The following is a 23,417-nucleotide window of genomic DNA, read 5'->3' as shown; positions in this document are numbered from 1 at the left end:
ATTTCTTTGTAAAGGAAAGATTACAACAGTGGAACCTCTGCGATTTAACAGAAACATTTCAAGGTAAGTAATTATTTAATTTAGTGATGTATAAGAGTTTTAAAAAAAAGACTTTTGTTTGTTAATGCTAATGAACTGCCTCCTCTGGTCAAGCCTGGTTTCTCCCAAGACTATTTTTCTCCCTCTACCACCAAAAAGGAGTTCTTTTTCACAGTTGCCTGTGACTTGCTCATCAAAGGATCAAAGCATTAAAGGGTTTGTTCACCCAAAAATGAAACTTCTGTCATTAAGTACTCACCCTCATGTCGTCCCAAACCCGTAAAATAGTCAACATGACTACAGTCGTTCAAACTTAATGTTATGAAGCGACAAGAATACTTTTTGCGCGCAAAAACAAAAATAACCACTTTATTCAACAAATTCTTCTGTCCCCTGTCATACTGCTATGCTATTTTCGTTGCAGAGCTTCAGTGTTTACATCAGAACTCGGGCTCAGTATTGGCCGATGCATGCGTGTGATGCTGACGGAGGAGCCGGCCAATAAAAAGTACACGGAAGCTCTGAACTGCATTCACTACGTCAACTGCGTATGTCAACAGTTCAAACTGTTAAATAAAGTTATTTTTGTTTTGTTTTTTGCACACAAATAGTATTCTCGTCGCTTCATAATATTAAGGTTGAACCGCTGTAGTCACGTTGACTATTTTATCGATGTCTTTAATACCTTTCTGGGCCTTGAAAGGTGCAATGATGTTGCTGCCTGTGTGTGGTTCAGAAACCTCTCGGATTTCATCAAAAATATCTTAATTTGTGTTCAGAAGATGAACGAAGATCTTACAGGTTTGGGACGACATGAGGGTGAGTAATTAATGGCAGAAATTTCATTTTTGGGTGAACTAACCCTTTAAGTCATGAATTTTTATAGCAGCGCTCTGATAAAACTACTTAGAGGGGGCGATATTACCAAAATCGTTACCACAATATGAGACATTTTTAACCACAGTAAGGACAGGCATTTCAATTTAGTAATTAAGTCAGACGTTACTCGTTGAACTTAAAGCCATACCCTGTATTTCTCAACATATTTAAACCATTTCAATTATTAATTATGTGCTAACTAGTCTTGATTCAAGGTTCATCTTAAAGTGTTACCTATTGCAATACAATAGTCACACAATAGCAACGCTCTCCCACATATGTAGCTATTTTAACTGCGCTTATTTCCGTCGTTGGTATAAGTGGCAGTGGGTGGTAATAGACTATCGAAATGTACAGTTTTATACCATCGTGCTGATAACGTTTCTTTAGTCATTCGGCAATCCTACAGCCTGAACCACCATAGGAAAACCATCCTTACACTACACTCGCCTTCGGTGGACTGAATCGTTACATAACTCTACACAGTAAAAAACGTTGGGTTGTTTTTTTAACCCAACCATTGGGTTTCACATATTGGGTCACTGTGTTGGGTTATCTTAAAATTTGTTGGGTAATTTTTTTCGTCGTTGGGTTATTTTTAGTTATAACCCAACTGTTGGGTTAAATATGGTTCCCGCTTCACTCCGGTTCAAATTTTAACGGTCCAGTCAGCGGCTCAGCGGACATCAGCGGCAGCCTGCCTGATTATGAAAGGTAAGTAATTTAACTGTTAATTTTATGATGTATATAACTGTTATAACATTAAGTAATGTGTACTGAAACGTTAATCAAATCCTAAAACTATTTTAAAAATGAAGTTTTTATTCCCTTTAGTCCGTTTTTTTTTTCTTCGACAATCAGATCGATTGTAAATGAATATGCTATTCCCATTTGCTCGCTAGCATTAATAAATTAAAACATTAGCTGAAAGACTAGCAAAACTGTTTAGAGAAGTATTACTTAACGTTAATAAAAATGTCTGGTGAAATGTGAAAGGTCGCCGAAATCATCAGTATTAAGCTAGAAAAGTCATTTTTTCTTATGAAGCTATAACAATTTAGCATTTATATTAAATGTGTTATACTAAACACGTTTATACTTATGTTTTAGATAAATTGATTTCTTTGTAAAGGAAAGATTACAACAGTGGAACCTCTGCGATTTAACAGAAACATTTCAAGGTAAGTAATTATTTAATTTAGTGATGTATAAGAGTTTTAAAAAAAAGACTTTTGTTTGTTAATGCTAATGAACTGCCTCCTCTGGTCAAGCCTGGTTTCTCCCAAGACTATTTTTCTCCCTCTACCACCAAAAAGGAGTTCTTTGCCACAGTTGCCTGTGACTTGCTCATCAAAGGATCAAAGCATTAAAGGGTTTGTTCACCCAAAAATGAAACTTCTGTCATTAAGTACTCACCCTCATGTCGTCGTAAAATAGTAAAATAGTCAACATGACTACAGTCGTTCAAACTTAATGTTATGAAGCGACAAGAATACTTTTTGCGCGCAAATAACCACTTAACCACTTTATTCAACAAATTCTTCTGTCCCCTGTCATACTGCTATGCTATTTTCGTTGCAGAGCTTCAGTGTTTACATCAGAACTCGGGCTCAGTATTGGCCGATGCATGCATGTGATGCTGACGGAGGAGCCGGCCAATAAAAAGTACACGGAAGCTCTGAACTGCATTCACTACGTCAACTGCGTATGTCAACAGTTCAAACTGTTAAATAAAGTTATTTTTGTTTTGTTTTTGCACACAAATAGTATTCTCGTCGCTTCATAATATTAAGGTTGAACCGCTGTAGTCACGTTGACTATTTTATCGATGTCTTTAATACCTTTCTGGGCCTTGAAAGGTGCAATGATGTTGCTGCCTGTGTGTGGTTCAGAAACCTCTCGGATTTCATCAAAAATATCTTAATTTGTGTTCAGAAGATGAACGAAGATCTTACAGGTTTGGGACGACATGAGGGTGAGTAATTAATGGCAGAAATTTCATTTTTGGGTGAACTAACCCTTTAAGTCATGAATTTTTATAGCAGCGCTCTGATAAAACTACTTAGAGGGGGCGATATTACCAAAATCGTTACCACAATATGAGACATTTTTAACCACAGTAAGGACAGGCATTTCAATTTAGTAATTAAGTCAGACGTTACTCGTTGAACTTAAAGCCATACCCTGTATTTCTCAACATATTTGGTTAAATAACTGCTAATTAAATGTGGAAATGTTAAAACCCACATCAGACTATTTAACAGCCGGTTATTGTACCAGTTGTATCTTCATTAATACTTTTGAGGATTTCTTAAAGAGATAGTTCACCCAAAAATGAAAATTCTGTGATCATTTACTCCTCCTCAAGTTGTTCCAAACCTGTATGATTTTCTTTGTTCTGCTGAACACAAAGGAAGATATTTGGAAGAATATCAGTAACCAAACAGATCTCGCCCCCCATTGACTATATAGGCAGTTCAAGTTGAATAGAAAGACCTTTGGCATATACTTTGTAACTTTTAAAATAGTTTACGTGCACAAACAGCTATATTACTACCTAAAGGAAAAGTAAAATCCAAAAAAGGATAATATAGGCCCATTAAATTACACTGCTCTGTACATAAACTCTTTCCTTCAGTGATTCTGCTTTTTATCCACAGGTGTCATGACTAATGGTCATTCATCACTTTTAGAGTTAACCTACTTTAATTCACTACAACACTGCTTCAGTTTTACTTTTACACAGTGTAACACTGCTGTTTTTTTTCTGTGATTCATTTGTAAACATATACTGAATCCCTGGAATGTTTGTCATATATGCCAACTAAAGTTGATTTATTCTTTCAAGGTTGGTACTAATATGGTGCACTTCCTCAACAATGAGACAAGCCAGGATCCACATGTCTTGGTGCTTGGAGACAAAGAAAATTCCTCCCAAGTTTTCATCATTTTCAATGGAGAGGCAGTTGAAAAGGAGACCTTACTTCAAGCAGTGGATGTATGCTTCAAAATGTTCTACATCTACATAAACTACCCAAAGCCCTCTGTTCCCATTTGGGAGTTCTTGCAGCATGCAGTCTATAATATTCCTAGCCTTTTTTATTAAGGATATGTTTATTTCTTGAAGTATTATAAAGGTATGTCCTTGGTGTACACATTTGTGTAGTTTTTGAATTGGTATACTGAATGTGCACATTTGTGATTTAAATTTGTATTCCATATGTGCACAAATGTTTAGGTTGTATATTTCTGTTCTTTATGTGCACATCTGTGTTTTAAATGCATACTACATGTGCACCTGTGTAGGTTATGAATTTGTATACTGTGCACAAATGTTTAGGTTGTATATTTCTGTACTGTATGTGCACATCTGTTTTAAATGTGTATTATATGTTCACCTGTGTAGGTTTTGAATTTTTTAACCCAACTGGCTTTTAACCCAATCATTGGGTTAAAAATAACCCACAGTTGGGAAGGTGCTATGTTAACCCATAGTTGGGTTATTTTTAACCCAACATTTTTTAGTGAGTAATGAAGAAAGCGGCTTATAAAAAACTTACTGAAAAAAATCTCACTGTACTTCATTTTTACTCTGAGGCATTATAAGCTGAAGGTTAGTAAAGGTTATTTGTATAATATTGTATATAAATACAATCTCATATTCAGATTTATGTTTGTGTTGGACTTGTTGTGTCTTAAGGACCTGTGCGTTTAAAGCATATATCAGCTGGAATTTGTAAATTTCTTGTTTTTCATTGCTTCTGTGTTAATCATCGTTCATTCTGTTCACCTGTTATGTTTCATTATCCCTTTTGTCTCCTCTCCATTTAAGCCCAGTTTGTTTGTCTCTGATTAAAGTTGTTTTAATGGAACACGTGTGTTGATGCTGAATTCTCCTGGCCATTGTTTTGGAAGTTATACTTAAAATACTACTTACGTTTACTCCCTCATCGTGCGATTTACTACAACCACGTCCCGTGACAGCACTACAGTCCATATAAAACTGTACAAAGAGACAAAATTTGAGATCCTGGTAAAACATGAAGCATTTGTGCAACCCTTCCCCAAGCATCCATCCATTCACTCTCAATTTGTCACATCTCCTCACTAATTACACATTTAATGGCCCATTTCATTCCTGTTCTCTGTTAATTGTACAACAATAGAGTGTATATTATATTATATTATATTTCATTATCAGAACCTATCAGGACTGAAAGCTTTAGTGGCCCCAAATCCACCAGCTGCCCATCCATGCTGTAGAGTTTGGCAAAAGATTTTTGAGTATCCTCAGTTAACTCCTGTATTCTTTGAAGATGGCATCATGGCACAGTTTTGTACAAAGCCAATTAGAGCTGTGTCACATAAATGCCCTGAGGTTAGCTGAGTTCCGACGCAAGTGCCAAATCTGTCAAGAACCTGTGGGTGGTAATCCATGTAAAAAATAAAGTGTTTTTCTTTCTTTATCAGTAGACACTTCTAACCCCCTTTGAGAAGATTATTATTGAGCCCCCAAGAACAAAGATGAGACACACTCAACTCTTAACACACACTCCTGTAGTCCAAAACTGCCATTGTGTTGTTTTGGGAAGATGGGCAGGAAGGGAGGGGGGTAATGGGGGCAGGAGTGCATGTGCTCCAAAAGACAAAGAACTTTCCAGAGCATTCCTTCGAATGTTTCAAGGACACTAGGGAGTTCAGCAGCGTAGCTCTTGCACCTAAACTAGTGATTCAGCAGCAACTATTCACATCCGAACAGATCTTGCACCTGCAGCAGCACACGGTGTTTTTTTTTTTTTTTTTAATGAATGATATCAGTAGTATTTAAAGTAGCTCGGTCTCCCGTTTGTGAGCAGTGCATGATTCTACGGAATGTGCACTAAGCGCTGGTCCATTGTCCATCCCAACGGTCACATACACACGGTCCACATCAGCCCAGAGGAGGCACTTCACATAGAGATAGTAACTATTAAAAGAGTAACCTGACTTTGTACTCTTGAGCTGTAACAAAGCATGAAAAGAGGATAGAAAGAAATACAGAAAGTCCAAGCTTTACAATGACATGGTTGACAGGCAAATGGAATAACTTATTACGTCAACCGACACTCAACCTATTAACAACTTTGAATTGCAAAAAAAGGCATAATATAAATTAGATCTTAACTCTATCCTCACAACATTTCTAAGAAATAACTTTTTTGTAGTCGTAATAAAATAGCAGCTTCATGGGCAACGAATCCTAACGTCAAAGCTTAAACTAGACCTGCTGTTATTGAAAAACATCAGCCTGGATCAAGCTTGCATTTCCAACGCTTGCGTTCGCCCATTACAGGAAAGGACTGGAACAGGTTTTTCTGCAATGGTAAACAGAGCAAATAAAGATGCTAGTGTGGGAAACATAACATGATGTGGTGTGAATGCAACAACTGTTGCAGCCCAGTATTACACATACATCGCTAAATACAAAAAAAAAAAACTCTTCTTTTCGGGAAGACCTAGTTCGCTCCCCTGATTTATGGTTTCACAAAAACAGATTTAGCTAAATATCATTAATTTATATTCTACACCATGCCTATTGTCAAGGACAGCTCAAGGATCAAATATTTAAGGCTTCTGAGGGGCAAACAGGGAGGTTATGATACTGGGTGTCACGGCTCCACCCATCCGCTCATCTGCAGTTACTCCACCAAAGACTGACATTACCCATACTCCACTGCCAGATGGCCTGCCCTGATAAAGGTGGAGAGACTCATTCGACATAAAAGTCAAGGGAGAATGTGAGAAGAGGCACAGGTAGACCTGAGAAAGAGAGAAACGCTCCATGGGAGTTAAACCGTGGAACATGCGATGGATCAATTATCGAATTCACAGAACAACTCAACTTCAAATGCGTCTTTTGTTTAGGTTATTTCCTGTCGAACAGACCCAGACTGTCACCGGCGGTGCATTTCAGCTATTTTAGATAAGACCGACATGACACATCAAGTGCCTAAGGTGGGTGGAAAATGCAGTGGCAGGCTTCAGCTGACACAACAGCGTGTGACGGAGATGGAAGTGATCCCGCCAGGAAAGAGCAGTATGGTGTTAATGATGGAGCAAAAGCAGGGAGCCAATCCGCCCCGACACACAGCATTCACACCGGCTAATCACATCTCTCAGTTACAGTAGCACAGCAGTAAAGCCTTATATTGCGCTTACATCAACACACTTCCATCATCCAATTACGGTCAAGGACATCTTTCCTTTAATGACGAACTAATGCACAAGTGGATGATGACTCTCTTCCCAAAGTTTTGGGTCGGCTGCTAAACGTCGGTCCTGTAGTGAGTCGAAGCTTGCCGTTACCATCTCTTTCCAATGAAATTCAAGTAGTAACAATTAAGTTGAAAGACAAAATAAAACCCCTAAGCTATGCAATTAGGGCACAGCACAAGTCCCGAAGCAATTTCAGTCTACAGCAGTCTCCATTTAAACTGAAATCTAATAGGATACACAAGAAAAAAAGGGAATAAAAAGGATAGTGCATTAGCTGACACTTCAAGGGAAGGATTAACATTGTACACAATGTGGCTTGACTTAGCCCTAGTGTAACATTTCCATCTAAGACTTTAACCTGATTCATGTTCAACAGTCTGGAAAAGAAACAGTCTTGTCATATGTGCATATCCCAGTATCAGTTTGCACTTTCATATCAATTTAGAATTAGTTACAAAAAGCACAATATGTAAACATTGAGAGGAACAAAAATAAAATCAACCTCTATACATTGTACAAGCTGTTAGCTTAGATGGAACAGCCAAATAAATTCAGTATCATGGCACCCCTTAAATGTCTTCATTGTGTTAGTACTTCAAATCTCAAATAGGCCTAAACTACATACAGATGGCATTTGCTGAGAATTTCTTCTCAGCTTTTTAAATAACGGATATTTGCTAATCAAAAAGATAAAGTGAATATATGCGTGTTGTGTTGTACATTTTTCATTTACATAATACAGAGCAGATAGGAATGGAAAAAACAGTGCTGATCTCATAAACTGAAGCTGTTATGGCTGTTTTCTAGAAAGATAATTAAAATAAGCAAATAAATAAATGGCTACAGTGTTTTCTAAAGAAGAAGAAATCTAAACTACTCAAATTATTTAAAAAATCCAAGTGGCACATGGGGGTTCAGCTTTGTGGTACCCACGTAAATCATTGTACAGGAAACATTCAGTAGATCACTTGCAAGACTGAGAACAAAACGGGAAGAGGGGGGAATTATTTTCCTTGCGCTCAGACTAACACTGACTAGCGTCAACTGGCCGCAGCTCATCTGTACCCTGGGTGGTGGATGTGCACATTTCTACTATCACCTGAATCTGTGGCCCTGCTGACTGAGGCTCTATGCATCTTTGCCATTGTGCCCGGATTCTGTGCTCGGAAGCAGGGCGCCTGGAAGTCGCCACCCATATACTCCATGGTCTGCATCAGGTTTGTCTGGCTGGAAATGGCTGCCCCGGTCCTATACTGTGCTCCGGGGGTACAGTCTATGGAGGCCCCTGAGAGGCCCCCGTGGAACGGGCCCACCAGGTCCTGAGACCCTGAGCTGTCACTGTTTGGCGTGGGCAGGATGTTGTTCCAGGGTGGCTGCATGTAGTGGCTGTTACTGTAACTCATGGGCATCCCCTTGACCGGAGGAGATGGAGTTGGTTTATCAGTAGAGGACTTCAAGTTGAAGGGCTGCGCCATGCACATCTCCTGCGGGTAGCCCATATTCTTAGGGAGGAACCCTGGTCCAACTAGACCATCTCTGGGGAGATTCTTGCCCTGGTGAGCCGCTCCCTCAGGAAGGTGCTGAAGGTGTGCAAACTGGTGTTGCCCCCAAGGGCCCTGCTGTCGTTGTTGCTGGGGTAACTGTGGCTGGGATTGCTGCTGCTTCATCTCACTGTGGTAAAGAGGCATCCTGTTCATGGCAGCGATGTCAGGCAGTGGCAGAGTGGGAGCAGGACCACCTTTGTCAGAGTTACCAAGGACGCAAGAAGGCGGAGGACCCACACTGGGATGGGTGCACACCCGAGAGCTCGCATTGATGAGTTGGTTGCGGCTGATGGGACTGGGGTTGGCAATCTGTCCTTCGCACATGGAGGTAGAGCCCATACCAGCCCGAGCCTGGCAGAACTGGTTGATCTGATTGACGATGCTGCTCAGGTCACTGGGCCGGTTCTGGTGTAAGCTGGCAGCCATGGACAGCGGGATGGTTGAGGTAGACACAGTCACATTGGGAGGGGCGTCGGCATCGGGCAGCTTGCGTGGCATCTGTAAGCCTACCAGGGGGGGCTGTAAGACTCCGGGGGCCGGAGGGCCGGCGCAAGAAGCCTGTGGCATGGGCTGGGATTGAGAGAAGCCCTGGGAGTGCTGCAGGTTCACAGACTGCCCCATTTCGGGCAGATGCCGGAGTCCTTGCGGACCAGGCAATTGTGGCTGCTGCTGCATGAGAGTCTGTTGGTGGTTTAGGGCATGGTGTGGTACTGGCGGTTGGTGAGCCTGGCTCTGATGCAAAGCCTCCTGGTGGGCCAGGCTCTGCTGTGGTTGTAAACTGCTTTTCTGCTGCAGGGACTGCGGATGGGCCTGCAAGGCCTGAGAATGAGCGAGATTCTTCTGGCCTAAAGGAGTCTGAAGGTGTGGAACAGTGCGAGGAACATTTAAAGTGCTGGGATTGGCGTAAAGCCCACTGTGCGGGTTCATGATGAGCTTAGGGAGAAAACGGGCTCGGCCGCCTTCGATGTCCTTGAGGATCCCTTTGACAGGGACTTTGACGATGGCCAAGAGGCCTGTCCGGGTGTTGACCTGAGGTGGGTAGGGGCTGTAGCGTTGGCTGGAGGTGTCGAGACCGTTGATGGTGCGGCGAATATGCTTCCTCTGAGGTACTTTCACGCTATTGGGGAAGATTTTTATAGTCAGTGGGCTATTAGCAACTTTCTTAGCATAGGCATCCAATTCTGCTGGGGTAGGATAGTGTGCTGATCTCATCCTCTGTGTAGTGTCCCCTGTGAGCAAAAGAAGGCCAAACGTGAAGGGTAATGCAAGAAATGTGGCGCTCATATGATAGCAACTGCTTATCAGGGCTCTGACAGAGCAGGGTCAAGAGGCAGAGCATCAGTTTCACTAACAAAGGGATCAACTAGGTCAAATGTACATGCAGACTAATCAGAACAAAGCTCATTTTGGTTAACGGCTGCTTACATTTCTGGAGTCCAGTGTTCATCTGCGTGTGCGAGAGAAGCTGGAGAGAGGGGTTTGATACCGGCAAACAGGCCAGCATGTCACAATGAGACTAATGCAACATTGGACTCTCACTCCTCATCACACTGCAAAGGAAACAGTCACGTCAGGAACAAAAACGGATTCACATCATTCGTCTCTTAAAATACATGGTGTAAAAAAAGATACGTTGGCTATTTTCTCCTCCGAGGGCGTCATTAAAGAGATCCAATTTTATGTGTAGATGTAGGTTTAATGGAACACACTGTGCAATGGGACTTAATGAGAGTAATAAATTATTACGAGGAAATGTCTAGTTGAATTAGTGGCGGTTTGCTGCAACAAAGCAGCAGAAGCGATAATCAAAACGTCTTAGATTAAAAGACCTGCAGACTGAAAATCAGCACACAGTGAATATCCCAACAAGCTAAGTAAGTAATATTGAGTAGAGCATGCTAGTCAACAAATGACATGATTTACAGCTGGCCGCAAGAAAACGGCAAGCACAGAAGTGTACAAAGGCCCTACCCTTGCTAATTCACCTGAACATCCATCAAACGCTGTAGCTATAGATCTCTGTAATTGCCTCATTGTAGCCATTTATTTAAATATCATGCATTCAAGCATGACCTTTTTAAATAGCTCTCTGAAACAGCTGGTGTCAGGGCCCACTGTGCACACCCTGCAGTTTGAGTGTCAGGAGTGCGATGCAAACGCATTCTCCCGTCTGCCTGGCAGGTGCCCAGGGGCACGGTAGGGGATGCGGCAACACGACCACAGGCCACTTGCTCCCAGCTGACTCCTCCAATCTGAGATGTGCAGGTTTCAAAAAGTGCAGTTAAGACATAGCCTGACATGTTCTGAGCTCCCAACCCCCAGCTATTTTCATCAGGGAGCTGCTTTAATTTTTACACTGAAGGAGATGTTATCAGCTAAAGCTGAGACTCACAATGCCTAAAACATCCTGGATTAGAATCAGAGATGACCCATGCATGTCCTGTTATATCACCCCCAAAACGGACCACTGGATTGGGGGGAGTTGTTTATTTAGGTGGTGCTCTACAAATAAAGCTGAGACTCACAATGCCTAAAACATCCTGGATTAGAATCAGAGATGACCCATGCATGTCCTGTTATATCACCCCCAAAACGGACCACTGGATTGGGGGGAGTTGTTTATTTAGGTGGTGCTCTAAAAAAAAAAAAAAAAAAAAAAAACCTTTGAACTGAGTTCAATATCTAAACGATCTCACAGTTCAGAGCTCTTACAAGCAAATACTGTGGAGCCAAGCAGTATTCTTGGCTAACTTTCAAGCTGACACACATTTACAGTCTTAATTAAAAACAACAGGAGCTTTGGAAGAGCTGAGTTACATTGTGAAATATCATAAACACAATTAGCCAAGCATAAAACCAAAGCACTTTGAGTTTAAAGTACAATTTGTGTTTGCCATTTCATCCACCCTATAATAAACCTTCTAGCCACCCAACTTTGCTTAGCCACAAGCATTACAATGATCCCAGATCAACACAGACACACTTACACAATTTAGGGTCACTGTAGCACACATCTGCCCTTGTAGATAAGATGTATCCGGTTGGCTGAAGGTTTGTCGTGCTCATTTAACGCCCAGCAAACAACCAACCGATCTAAACGGTGATCAGAGTGAGATCTGATCCTGTCTTGGTACCTCTGTCTCTACACTTGCTACAACCCCTAGCATATAGCCTGTGTCTTCTTTGTGCGAGCCACTGACCGGCTTTCATCTCACAGCTTCTTAAAACCGCATTAAAATGATCAGGTGGGAGGTGTCGAAAGCGAAACTTACTCTCTGGTTTCGGGATGAGACGTGCGATTATTTAAAAGAGCATTTTGCTAAGTTGTTCGGCACCTGTGCTCAGCTTGTGTCGGATAAAACGCTTGTCTAGTCACTGCTGCTGCCCAGTGCCCACTGACTGCTGCAGCCTCTAGCCGCGCATGCGCAGTACGCGTTTCCCACCTGTCTTCCTCGCTGAGGTCGGGGAAACGCGAAGTTCATTTGGGCACCACGCGCCACCTACTGAATGGGAATTACACTAGGTCACATTTTTACTCTGATTATATTATATTATATTATATAAAACAAGACCTAATTTTAAGACCCTTAAGTTTTTTTTTGCATTTTTGTTATAATTGCATTAAAATATGCTGCAATACAAGTATTTTTGTTATGATTTTATGTCACAAATGCAAAAAATAATTGCATAAATGAATAAATAAATAAACCTAAAACCTAAAAAAAAAAATTTTAAGCCTATTTTAAGACCCTTAATATTTGTATGTGCTCTGACTCAATATTTGGCTCTATTGCATTAAAAATAACTGTAATAATTTTTTTAAATAAATCAAACCAATATGTAATTTCTATTTCTGTTTTTATGTCACAATAAAAAAGAGCCTTTCTCATCGTCGTTGTCATGGTATATCATGTATATATCAAAATAAGTATAATGGTCCTTTTTCCATCTGATACCATCAGTGCACCATAGTACCACAAAATTAAGTGTTTCTTTATCAATTATAAAATGTATAAATGCATAAAATCTACCCCTGATTCCACTAAAATTAAAAAATGAATGGCGACAGAATAGAATGGAATAAACATTTAAAAGCTAATAAAATATATCACATGTAGGCTACAACACGTAGATTATATCCATGCAGCTCATCAATAAAAGCACGTAATGTGCAGACATCACGAATACAGTCAGCATTTACAGTAATCATGACAACACAGAGTCTGTGTCTCAAACCCTAGTGAGCTGCCTACCTAGACAGCATTTTCGGGCCATCACCGGCGCGTTCGAATCTCAGAGGTGCTGTTTAGGTAGAGCTCGCTAGGTCTGGCGAACACAGCCATACAGTATCACACACCACCCTCCCTTCCTCCCTTCCTTCCTTCCTTCCTCCCTTCCTTCCTGTGGTGGGTAGTGTCGCCTGTGTTGACACACACTTGTTCTCTCACTAGGGCGGAGATTTGTGCATTTTACGAGTCAAAAATCTGCTAAATAATCGCTTTATTTAATAGATAGGAATACATAGGAAAGGATTATTGTTTGGTATTAAATGCAAGTATGGGTTGCTGCCTGACTGTTGGACCAAATGAAGCGCTCGTTGTGTCAGGTATCGTGATGTGTTTTACTACAGCTTATTATATCGGGAGTTTATTATTTGTATGCAATTATTGCAGTGTGCACATCAATGTTTGTTTTCGCGAGTAACGTGACTATGAATTATGTGGTAAATAATATCATCCAGTCGTGTATTAGCTAGCTACAGCTGCTGTTAGCTCAGCTCATCCGACTGTTTTAAACTATTTTAGTCGGTTTTAACTTATCATATTTCCGAAACATATGATAAATTCGAGCGTAAAAGTATTCAATTATGAAACTCAATTTTTGTTATTAGTTTCCCCTGCATCCCGTTACGCTTTAACCGTGATTTAATATTTAATATCTCTTTACATTAATTCATAATTATTTATACTATGATTTTTATTCTCGAAACGGCCACTGTGATGCTAAGTTGTGGCTACATTGTGCTGAATTTATGCAGATTTCTTCACACACACAAAAAAGCTGTTTTGAGAAATGGTAGTACAGTTTTTTGAGTATTTACCATTGCAATAGCACCTTTACAAAAAGTGCTTTTACTTTTTTTTTTGCTGTAATGATGATATCAGATAATAATACCGTGGTATTTACATGGTACTCCAGGGTATCTCCAAGAATGCTATAGTACCATAGTATAAAGTATATCCAAAATCAAGGTATTACCACAGTACAATTTTGTATGCACATATTTATTTGCCTTTAGTACTATGGTCTAGTAAAAGTTTACCATAGTACAGGGGTTTATAATCTTTTATACGCCACAGACCCCCAGATATGATCATCCTGGTACGAGGGACCCCCATCTTAAAAATTAAAAGGCAGCTTCATATTTTCATGTATAAAGACCAAATTTATATTGTGAAAAATTAATATTATAAATATGCCTAAAATATTATTTGGAAATTAATTAGTTTCTCTTATGCTACGTTTTTTTTACTCACTATAGCACTGCACTGTCTGATACATTATGTATTAAAATATTCTTAAAAGAGTTAAACATTTTTCTATTTCTTTCATTCAAATAATTTATTAATTTAGTTCCTTTAATGTTATTTTATTAAATTTGTATGCTGTTTTTTGTCTGAAATTTTTTTTGTCTTCCTAGAACCCAGTAAAAACAAAAAAGCATGCCAAAGTAAAACCATAAAAAAACTTGAATTAAAGTAAACTTAAAGTTAATTTTTATTTCACCTAGTTGCCAAGGCAAAATTTCTTTCTTTTTTTAAAATTTAGTTTAACTTGATATTAAAATGGTACCAAAATAACTAATACTTAAACTGAAATAAAAATTAATTATTTAATTAAAACTATATTTATATTGTGAAAAATTAATATTATAAATATGCCTAAAATATTATTTGGAAATTAATTAGTTTCTCTTATGCTACGTTTTTTTACTCACTATAGCACTGCACTGTCTGATACATTATGTATTAAAATATTCTTAAAAGAGTTTAACATTTTTCTATTTCTTTCATTCAAATAATTTATTAATTTAGTTCCTTTAATGTTATTTTATTAAATTTGTATGCTGTTTTTTTGTCTGAATTTTTTTTTGTCTTCCTAGAACCCAGTAAAAACAAAAAAGCATGCCAAAGTAAAACCATAAAAAAACTTGAATTAAAGTAAACTTAAAGTTAATTTTTATTTCACCTAGTTGCCAAGGCAAAATTTCTTTCTTTTTTTAAAAAATTTAGTTTAACTTGATATTAAAATGGTACCAAAATAACTAATACATAAACTGAAATAAAAAGTAATTATTTAATTAAAACTATGTAGATATTTTGAAAAAAAATTAAAAATAAAAATGAAACAACACAACAAAATTGCAAAAAACTTAAAAATTGAATGATAAAAATTCAAAATAATTCAAAATCTATAATAGTATCTCAATGATGCTAAAATAACACTGATGGTACCATGGTATGACTTGTTTGTAAGGGCATCTATCATAGCATCTTCTAGTTCTAGTAGTATGAGTCACCATTGAACTCCGTTCACACAGATCCTGTCCTTTTCTTTTGAGATTATCACTGCAATCACAAGTGTTTTTTCTCTCCTAGGTGCCTGTTGTGGGTCAGATGCAAAGACGTATGTGGTGGGAGGCTGGGCGTGGGCATGGTGGCTTATATCAGACACACAGAGGTAATGCCAGTCAAATAAATGAGGATCACATTTCACTGCTCAGTTCAGTAGATGTAGTCAAAGTTCACTATAATAACAACACACAGTCAATGTTTAGCTGTAACTGTAATGCCCGACTTTAGAAAACTAAAAGGCACACCTGACCAGGTGTGTTTGTCAAACCAGTTTGGCTGTATAGAGGTTTTCAGAGATTGCTTTAAGAGATACTTTAATCATATACATCTGTCGTTCGGATATTGATGTGGTACTATTTCTGTTGGCTTCTTAAATTTCCATGATCCGCTGAATTAGTTGATTTATGAGCTGATCTGATGCTTTTCTATCGAGCGTTTGCTTCATGCTTTCCTGTGAACATCTCTCTGATTGCATTCTGAACTTCCTGTGAGCCACCGCTGTTGTCTTTGGCACTCTTGTCCCCATTTTTTGAATTCTGCGACGCTAACAAGCTTTGGAAAATCAGGTTTTTCTTGTCTTAGGCATTGTGTAGTTATACTTGAAGGTTGTGTTTAACTTTGGATATTTTTCCCCCCAGAATTACACTAGAGATTATGACACTACAGCCTAAGTGTGAAGACGTGGAGACAGCGGAGGGAGTCGCTATTACAGTTACAGGAGTTGCTCAAGTAAACACTCTCTCATGGACCACTCACAGATCATTTACTGTTGTTTTATTCAGTTTATTCTTAGATTTCCATCATTTACTTAATTATTACAGTCATTATTGAAGCTTAGTATCAGTACATTTTTGGGTCTTGAAAGTTATAGTATACACTATCGATCAAAAGTTTGGTGTCAGTAAGATTTTATTTTATTTTTTAAAAGAAATTAATACTTTTATTGAGTAAGGATGCATTAAATTGATCAAAAGTGACAGTAAATACAATAATAATATTACAGAAGATTTGTATTTTAAATGCATGCAGTTTTTTTAAAACTTTCTATTCATCAAAAAATCCTGATTTTTTTAATCACATTAGCACAAATATATTAATCAGCACAACTGTTTTCATCATTGATAGTAATAAGAACTGTTTCTTGAGCAGCAAATCAGCATATTAGAATGATTTCTGAAGGATCATGTGACGCTGAAGCAATGTTATTTTAGTATCATTGAGATACTATTATAGTTTTTATTAATATTTTGAATTAGTTTTTTACTTTTTAGTTTTAGTACTTTTGCTGTGTGGTTTTTGTAATTTTCATTAGTTTATATTGTTTAAAAAATAAATGTCTATATGTGACCCTGGAGCACAAAAGCAGTCTTAAGTCGCTGGGGTATATTTGTAGCAATAGCCAAAAATACATTGTATGGGTCAAAATGATAGATTTTTCTTTTATGCTAAAAATCATTAGGATATTAAGTAAAGATCATGTTCCATTAAGATATTTTGTAAATTTCCTACCGTAAATATATCAAAACTTCATTTTTGATTAGTAATATGCATTGCTAAGAACTTCATTTGGCCAACTTAAATGGCGATTTTCTCAGTATTTAGATTTCTTTTGCACCCTCAGATTCCAGATTTTCAAATCGTTGTATCTCGGCCAAATATTGTCCTATCCTAACAAACCATACATCGATGGAAAGCTTATTTATTCAGCTTTCTGACCCTTATGACTGATTTTGTGGTCCAGGGTCACATATATACTCTTGCCTTGTGTTTTCATCAGGTCAAGGTCATGACTGACAAAGACTTGCTGGCTGTTGCCTGTGAGCAGTTTCTGGGAAAGTCTGTCATGGAAATCAAGGCTGTGGTCCTGCAAACCCTAGAGGGACATTTGCGTTCTATCTTAGGTTAATAGATAACTAACAATTACAGTAACCTTATTAAAAAACAATTCTGATGGGTGTGATTCTATGAAGCTGATGTTCTGTTGCTGTTCTTACGACAGGCACTTTGACAGTGGAGCAGATCTACCAGGACAGAGATGAGTTTGCTCGGCTGGTGAGGGAGGTGGCAGCTCCTGATGTGGGCCGGATGGGCATTGAAATCCTCAGCTTCACTATAAAAGTAAGATATGTGTGTTTCTTAATGCAAAATCATACTCATGGACAAGGTGAGTCCTGCCTCCATTCTAGACCTCAATGACACCTTGAACCAGTATACGTGTAGAATAAATATTAAAGGGGTCATATGATGCGATTTCAAGTTTTCCTTTCTCTTTGGAGTGTTACAAGCTGATTGTGCATAGATAAGATCCCTGAAGTTGCAAAGACTAAAGTCTCAAAGCCAAAGACTCTGAGGTGAAATACGACCTCAGCATGTTGTTGTGTAACCGTGATAAAGTGCTTTGCTAATTGATGGATCATTTCACAGAATGATGTGGCACAGATGTTGCATCAAACCCAAATAGGATGTGTTATTAATCATGTATCCATTATGTATTTGAGGAACTGATCTTTGACACACACCAAGATGACTTGAGCTATATTCGTGACACTGAATAGGTTGAAGAAAGTGCTGATTGCTCAGGCCGAGTCAGAGAAGATCAGGAAGATCGGAGAGGCAGAGGCCATCTCTATCTCATCTGTGGGGAAGGCTGAAGCCGAGAGAATGAGGCTGAAGGCAGAGGCCTACCAGCAGTACGGAGAGGCCGCCAAGACTGCACTCGTCCTAGAAGCGCTGCCCAAGGTGAACGAACTGTTCTCCTATGTTATTTGGATGATAGAGGTCACCACTGGAATTGTACATGGTCACTATGGGTATTGTAGGATGGGCCTGGATTTCATGTTTTGAACTTCTAATGTCCATCACCTACAGATTGCTGGAAAGGTAGCGGCTCCTCTGGCCAGGACCAATGAGATTGTTATTCTGAGTGGGGACGGAAGCCGCGTGACCGGGGAGGTGAACCGTCTCCTCGCTGAGCTGCCCGTGTCTATTAATGCACTCACGGGTGTGGACCTGTCCAAGGTGAGACTGGGCGTGAAGTTAATCAAGAGACAAAACCATGTTAATCAGGCCTTAAAGACAAAATGGTGTGGTACATTTTTTGACCAAGTGTTCAGTCAAAATATACATTTATAATAATAAATCAATAATTAATTAAATATTGATTTATTAATAATTGATGAATAATCTATTATTTCCTGTATCCTGAGTTGATGAATAACCCACAAAAAGTTAAAATTTTCATAAATTATTTTAAATAATAGACAACAATTGTACATTTAAAATGTTGCTTCTCAAGCCCAGATTAGTAGTGATGGTAGATGTCACTTATTTGGACTACATAAATAATAAAACAAAACACTAAAAACTAAAATCACTGATTTTAAATGCTACAATTGAATTTAGGCATCACAAAATTATAATGTACAGTATGAAAAATGTATCATTTTGAGATTATACTATTAGAATAACATACAGTTATTAGATTATTAGTGTTTTTTAAGACTTTAAGTGAATGTTACATGATGGCAAAATAATATAAATGTAAAAATGAAGGAAATCAGTGTGCATAATTGAATATCTAATTTAAATATTTAAAAATAAATGCTTTGTTTTAAACCTTTGGATATAAGTCTGCTACAGTAAATGAATGAATAAAAATCCATTATCAGATGAATTATATTTAAAGGGGTCATGAACTGAGAAATCTAAATTCCCTTGATCTTTTGACATATAAGAGGTCATTGTACTATAAAAACATCCTGTAAGTTTCAGAACTAAAAACTTCCTCATTAGTCTAAAAACAGCTTTATATTGAAGCCAATCTGCCAAAACGACAGCTTGTGGAATGTGCCACTTTATGACGTAATAGTGTGGCTAAACCCCGCCTCCGCAGAAGAAGATCAACGCCTGCTTCTACATCACTGCCTGTTTAGCCCCGCCCACCATTTTGAGCATGTAGTGTAAATAACGAGAACGCAAATGCAGGTCTACGCTGAAATCAAACGATAAAAATTCTCAGAAGATAACAAGAGGCTGCGCAGTGCCAAGTTGTGGAAAAACACAGTCTTTGCATCGCCTTCCTTTTAATCCCAACTTTAGGAAAGAGTCGATAAACTTTATTTTTAATAAAGTTCCAGATTGCGTCAGTAAGAGCTCGTTCTTTGTTCACTTAAAGGGTTAATTCACCCAAAAATGAAAATTAGCCCATAAATGACTCACCCTCAAGTCATCCTAGGTGTATATGACTTTCTTCTTTCAGACGAATCCAGTTGGAGTTATATTAAAAATTGTCTTTGATCTTTCAAGCTGTTTAATGGCAGTCAGCGGGTGTTGCATTGCTTCAGTCCAAAAGAAGTGAAATAAAAAGCACCCATCCATAAAAAAAAAATGTCTCACACGGCTCCGGGGGGTGAACAAAGGCCTTCTGTAGCGAATCGATGTGTTTTTGTAAGAAAAATATCCATACTCAAAACGTAATAATCACTTTAATGTAGCTTGCGCTCACTGTTGTACACTGGAAGCAGCTCCGGGCGGATGACGTATGAGTTCAGCGTTGCGCATGTGCTGGTGAGTCTCGTGAAAACCAACGTTTGTTAACAAAGCAAAGGAAGCAAAGTTTCCTTACTTTAGCAAAGGAAAACCAGTCTCATCTTGGCTTATATCAAAATCCTCCGACATTCTTCTTTACAAATCCTCGTTTTGTACATACACCTAGGATGACTTGAGGGTGAGTAATTTATGGGCTAATTTTCATTTTTGGGTGAACTAACCCTTTAATTTCACCGCTGATTCGTTTACAAACAAGGCATAATTTGACGCAGGATTTTCAGAAAGACTGAAATTAAAAGACGACGCTGTGTGACTATATTGGATCCGACAGTAATGTCGCACCACACAAGTGTGACTAAGTGTTTTTATTACATGGTCACTATTGCTTTGTCTGTTATTACAGATCGTTTGATATGTACTGAGTATTTAGCGCTCATCTGCGAAGGCTGTAGGCTGTCAAACATACACAACTGTTAGCCAATCTTAGCAGTGGGCGTTTACTTCCAAGTCTACAATCCTCCGCGCCTATTCAAACAGAGCTCTCTGATGAGAGGGGGGTCAAAACAGGGCAGAAAATAGCCTATTACTGCTAAATTATGATGTATTTTGATGTAAAAATGTTGATAACGTTATAAGTGGACCTCAGAGAGCAGTACAAAATTTAAAAAAAAAGCAGTTTAATATCAATCAATACTGATCAAATTTCGTAATAAAAAATATTAATAAACCCCCCCAAAAAAATCTCTATGATTATATATTTTGCAAATCAGGCTAAAAAATGCAGTTCCATTCTACAGCTGCCATATAGCATATTTTCATATGATATGCCATATTTAATAATGATCTACTTGATGTGTCTCTACTTTTACAGATGCCTCTGTTGCAGAAGATGACAGGTGCTCAAGCATGAAGTCAATCAATGTCTCCTTCATGATGTGTTGTATGCACTCACAGAAACTGCCTTTAGAAGATTTTTTTTTTAATTAAAAAACAAAACAAAACAAAAAACAAGTAGATTTTTGATACCTCTGGTGCCTTAAAGTTTCATAGGACCAGAATTTGTGCATGCACTGCTGCTCCCACATTCTGCAATTTATTTTTAAATCACTTGCCGCTGGAGTCATTGTTCATCACATACGTCAGAGACCATTAGAACAACCAGTATTGATTTTTGTTTTGTTTTGTTATATATTTTTGTAGTGTCAGCATACAAAAACTCAACCCATCACACTTTATTCTTTACTATTTTATACACTTTATTTTCATCTCAACACTACACAGACACTTTAACACTCAATGGTGAGTCAGCTTTAGATTACGATCAAATCTTTTTATCCATCCAAAGTCAAGCATTACTTCTTCATTCATGTTAAGTCATGTTTCTAACTAAAAAGAGGCGACTTTACCTTACAGATCCTGCCATGATTTGTAACATTCAGGAAGACCGCCATTGCTGTAGAGTAGCGAGTAGCATTCAGTATACTAAGCTCTTGGGCAAAAGCATTGGCTTACGGGTAAATATCAGTGTCATATTAGGTAGAATCAAGCCAAGTGCTCCTCTTCTTTTTAAATGTTGCCGACACATAAACAAACATGGCCTTTATAAACCGATCCATCTTCTGAATTATCGTGTAAGTCACCTGAGCTCAACAATAGTTCAGATCACTTTTCTTTTGCCTGTAGATTTTTAAGATCTTTGGATTGTATGTGTGCTTTGTTTTGTTTATATTATTGAAGAAAATTCGTTTTTAAAAGAAATTTAGTTTTGGAGAGATTTAGCAAACTCGTGTCTGGATATCCAACCAATCTGATGCTGTTAATATAGTTTCATGACAACAGAGTTGAGCCATTTTTAAGACAGTTTTGTATAGTTGTATGACAGCCATGCCTAACAAAATCTTTCTAAATATTAACACGAGTTAGATACTGTAATATGTGTCATGAGATGAATTTAAAAATCACCCTTTATGGACAATAATATTCTGTTCTGTAGTGGTTTATCTAGATTGTGTATTCTTTTGTCACTGTGAAAGTTGTATTACCTCATTTTCCTCATTCGGTTCAGAGCGAGTGGCGGTTTGCAGTAGCGTTTGACATGTTTGTACGTTTATTCTGCTGGGTTCAGTAGTGCTGTGAAGGGGCAAAGTCACTTTTCCTTTTTTTAGTTGTCATGCTAATGAAAACACCAAATGATAAAGCCAAGCGATCACACTCCTCTTTCCGAGATTTTATTCATAGTTTTTTTTATCTGCTTAATGTCCATTTTGTTTAATAAAATCTTTGTAAAACTGATTTATTGTTTATTTTGTTTTAGTATGAGTAAAATGCCCCTGACACTTCTGTTTTCTCATAGAAACAGATTCAACAGTCATTTTATTTATTAATATTATTTTATTATTATATTTTTTAAAACACTCATTTTTATGTTTGATTAATTCAGAACTATTAAAGCCATGTCGTGGCAGGTTTAGAGCATCATAGACTGGTTATGTGCATTTGTATGCAATGTACTATATTGTGTATTGGACAAACATTATAGGAAATTGTATGGCAGGATAAAGCTCAGATGCGCTTTTCCTGTAGTGGGACACAAGATACACAAATTAACCCCAAATATGCCATTGATATGGGGATTATTTGGTAGTTTTATACATACTCTTTACACAGAATTAACTGAGCATGTTTATGGTGCATGTATTTCCAAATGTAATAAATGTCATGTGACCCTGTTTCTCTCGATGTTCTTTCATTCCATTAAAGTGCTCATATAAACTGTCAAGTTTATGTAATTAATGTCTCCTTTAACAAAATATGAATTACTGGTCACGAATCACTTACCGTGCAGAGGTTGTTTGTTAAGAAACACTGACACCGTGTGGTTAAGATGTGCAGTGCAGGATAAAAGTAATCAAGCAATCACCGTGAAATCACTACTTGTGTGGTTTATCTAAATACACTTTCCCAGCTGTATATCAGAGCACGAAATTACTTTGAAAAATCACTCATTATGCTATATGATTACCAAATCTTGGATTAATTTTTTTTTGTCAACATTTTTTTTTTTCAGTTAACAAAGGTTTTGTTTATTTATTTTTGGAATTGTTCAATCTAGGCCTCAATCTGAGTTAATGCGCCTCAGCTTTTGAGTGAAAAAAGCATTATTTGTGGATAATTTTGGCAAAGTTCATTCAAAAACTAAGGTGATTAAGCTTAGATTGATCAGTTGAGAAAGAAATACAAAACCTGTGCTAATTGAAAGAAAACATGATTTGGTCGTAATATAGCATAACGAAAAACGTATAATTAATTTGTGTAGACTGAGAACACCACAAGTGTAACAAGATGGGGGAAATATTAAAAAAAAAAAGCATTATTTGTGGATAATTTTGGCAAAGTTCATTCAAAAACTAAGGTGATTAAGCTTAGATTGATCAGTTGAGAAAGAAATACAAAACCTGTGCTAATTGAAAGAAAACATGATTTGGTCGTAATATAGCATAACGAAAAACGTATAATT

The 23,417-nt window shown here is 37.9% G+C and overlaps 2 protein-coding genes across 4 annotated transcripts; one reads left to right on the top strand and one right to left on the bottom strand.

Annotated features, from left to right (window-relative positions):
* Window positions 1–5,446: 5,446 nt before the first annotated feature.
* On the bottom strand, window positions 5,447–12,144 carry LOC107554279 (protein FAM222B-like). Of its 3 annotated transcripts, none has more exons than XM_016236752.1 (4): window positions 11,990–12,144; window positions 10,143–10,267; window positions 8,273–9,946; window positions 5,447–6,272 (listed from the first exon to the last, which is right to left on the bottom strand). In XM_016236752.1, exons 2-4 carry the CDS (start codon window positions 10,219–10,221, stop codon window positions 6,211–6,213), a joined length of 1,815 nt encoding a protein of 604 aa, XP_016092238.1. In that variant the 5' UTR covers window positions 10,222–10,267; window positions 11,990–12,144; the 3' UTR covers window positions 5,447–6,210. The 3 variants fall into 3 exon arrangements, with proteins under 3 accessions (XP_016092238.1, XP_016092239.1, XP_016092240.1); XM_016236753.1 differs by lacking the exon at window positions 11,990–12,144 and adding an exon at window positions 11,705–11,828; XM_016236754.1 differs by having other exon boundaries at window positions 5,447–9,946; window positions 11,990–12,143.
* Window positions 12,145–13,130: 986 nt separating this feature from the next.
* LOC107554252 (flotillin-2-like) lies at window positions 13,131–22,667 on the top strand. The gene is made up of 8 exons (XM_016236710.1): window positions 13,131–13,323; window positions 15,377–15,458; window positions 15,991–16,081; window positions 17,130–17,253; window positions 17,352–17,470; window positions 17,915–18,091; window positions 18,221–18,370; window positions 20,772–22,667. The coding sequence occupies exons 1-8, from the start codon at window positions 13,275–13,277 to the stop codon at window positions 20,808–20,810; spliced, it is 831 nt and encodes a 276-aa protein (XP_016092196.1). The 5' UTR covers window positions 13,131–13,274; the 3' UTR covers window positions 20,811–22,667.
* The last annotated feature ends 750 nt before the right edge of the window (window positions 22,668–23,417 follow it).

This window comes from Sinocyclocheilus grahami, unplaced genomic scaffold (genome assembly GCF_001515645.1).
Source record: "Sinocyclocheilus grahami isolate Dianchi unplaced genomic scaffold, SAMN03320097.WGS_v1.1 scaffold496.1, whole genome shotgun sequence".
Lineage (NCBI taxonomy): Eukaryota > Metazoa > Chordata > Actinopteri > Cypriniformes > Cyprinidae > Sinocyclocheilus > Sinocyclocheilus grahami.
Note: the sequence above shows the minus strand (reverse complement) of the source record. Positions and strands in the feature narration are given on the sequence as shown.

Excerpts from the sequence above, each read along its gene's own strand:
- LOC107554279 (XM_016236752.1), bottom strand. The coding sequence starts at position 10,221 with ATGCTGGCCTGTTTGCCGGTATCAAACCCCTCTCTCCAGCTTCTCTCG. Across the intron at positions 9,947-10,142 it reads GAACACTGGACTCCAGAAAT|GGGACACTACACAGAGGATG; the intron begins GTAAGCAGCCGT and ends TTTTGCTCACAG. Across the intron at positions 6,273-8,272 it reads CAGCAGGGCCACAGATTCAG|AAAAACCTGTTCCAGTCCTT; the intron begins GTGATAGTAGAA and ends TTACCATTGCAG.
- LOC107554252 (XM_016236710.1), top strand. The coding sequence starts at position 13,275 with ATGGGTTGCTGCCTGACTGTTGGACCAAATGAAGCGCTCGTTGTGTCA. Across the intron at positions 15,459-15,990 it reads CTTATATCAGACACACAGAG|AATTACACTAGAGATTATGA; the intron begins GTAATGCCAGTC and ends TTTTCCCCCCAG. Across the intron at positions 17,471-17,914 it reads TCCTCAGCTTCACTATAAAA|AAAGTGCTGATTGCTCAGGC; the intron begins GTAAGATATGTG and ends AATAGGTTGAAG.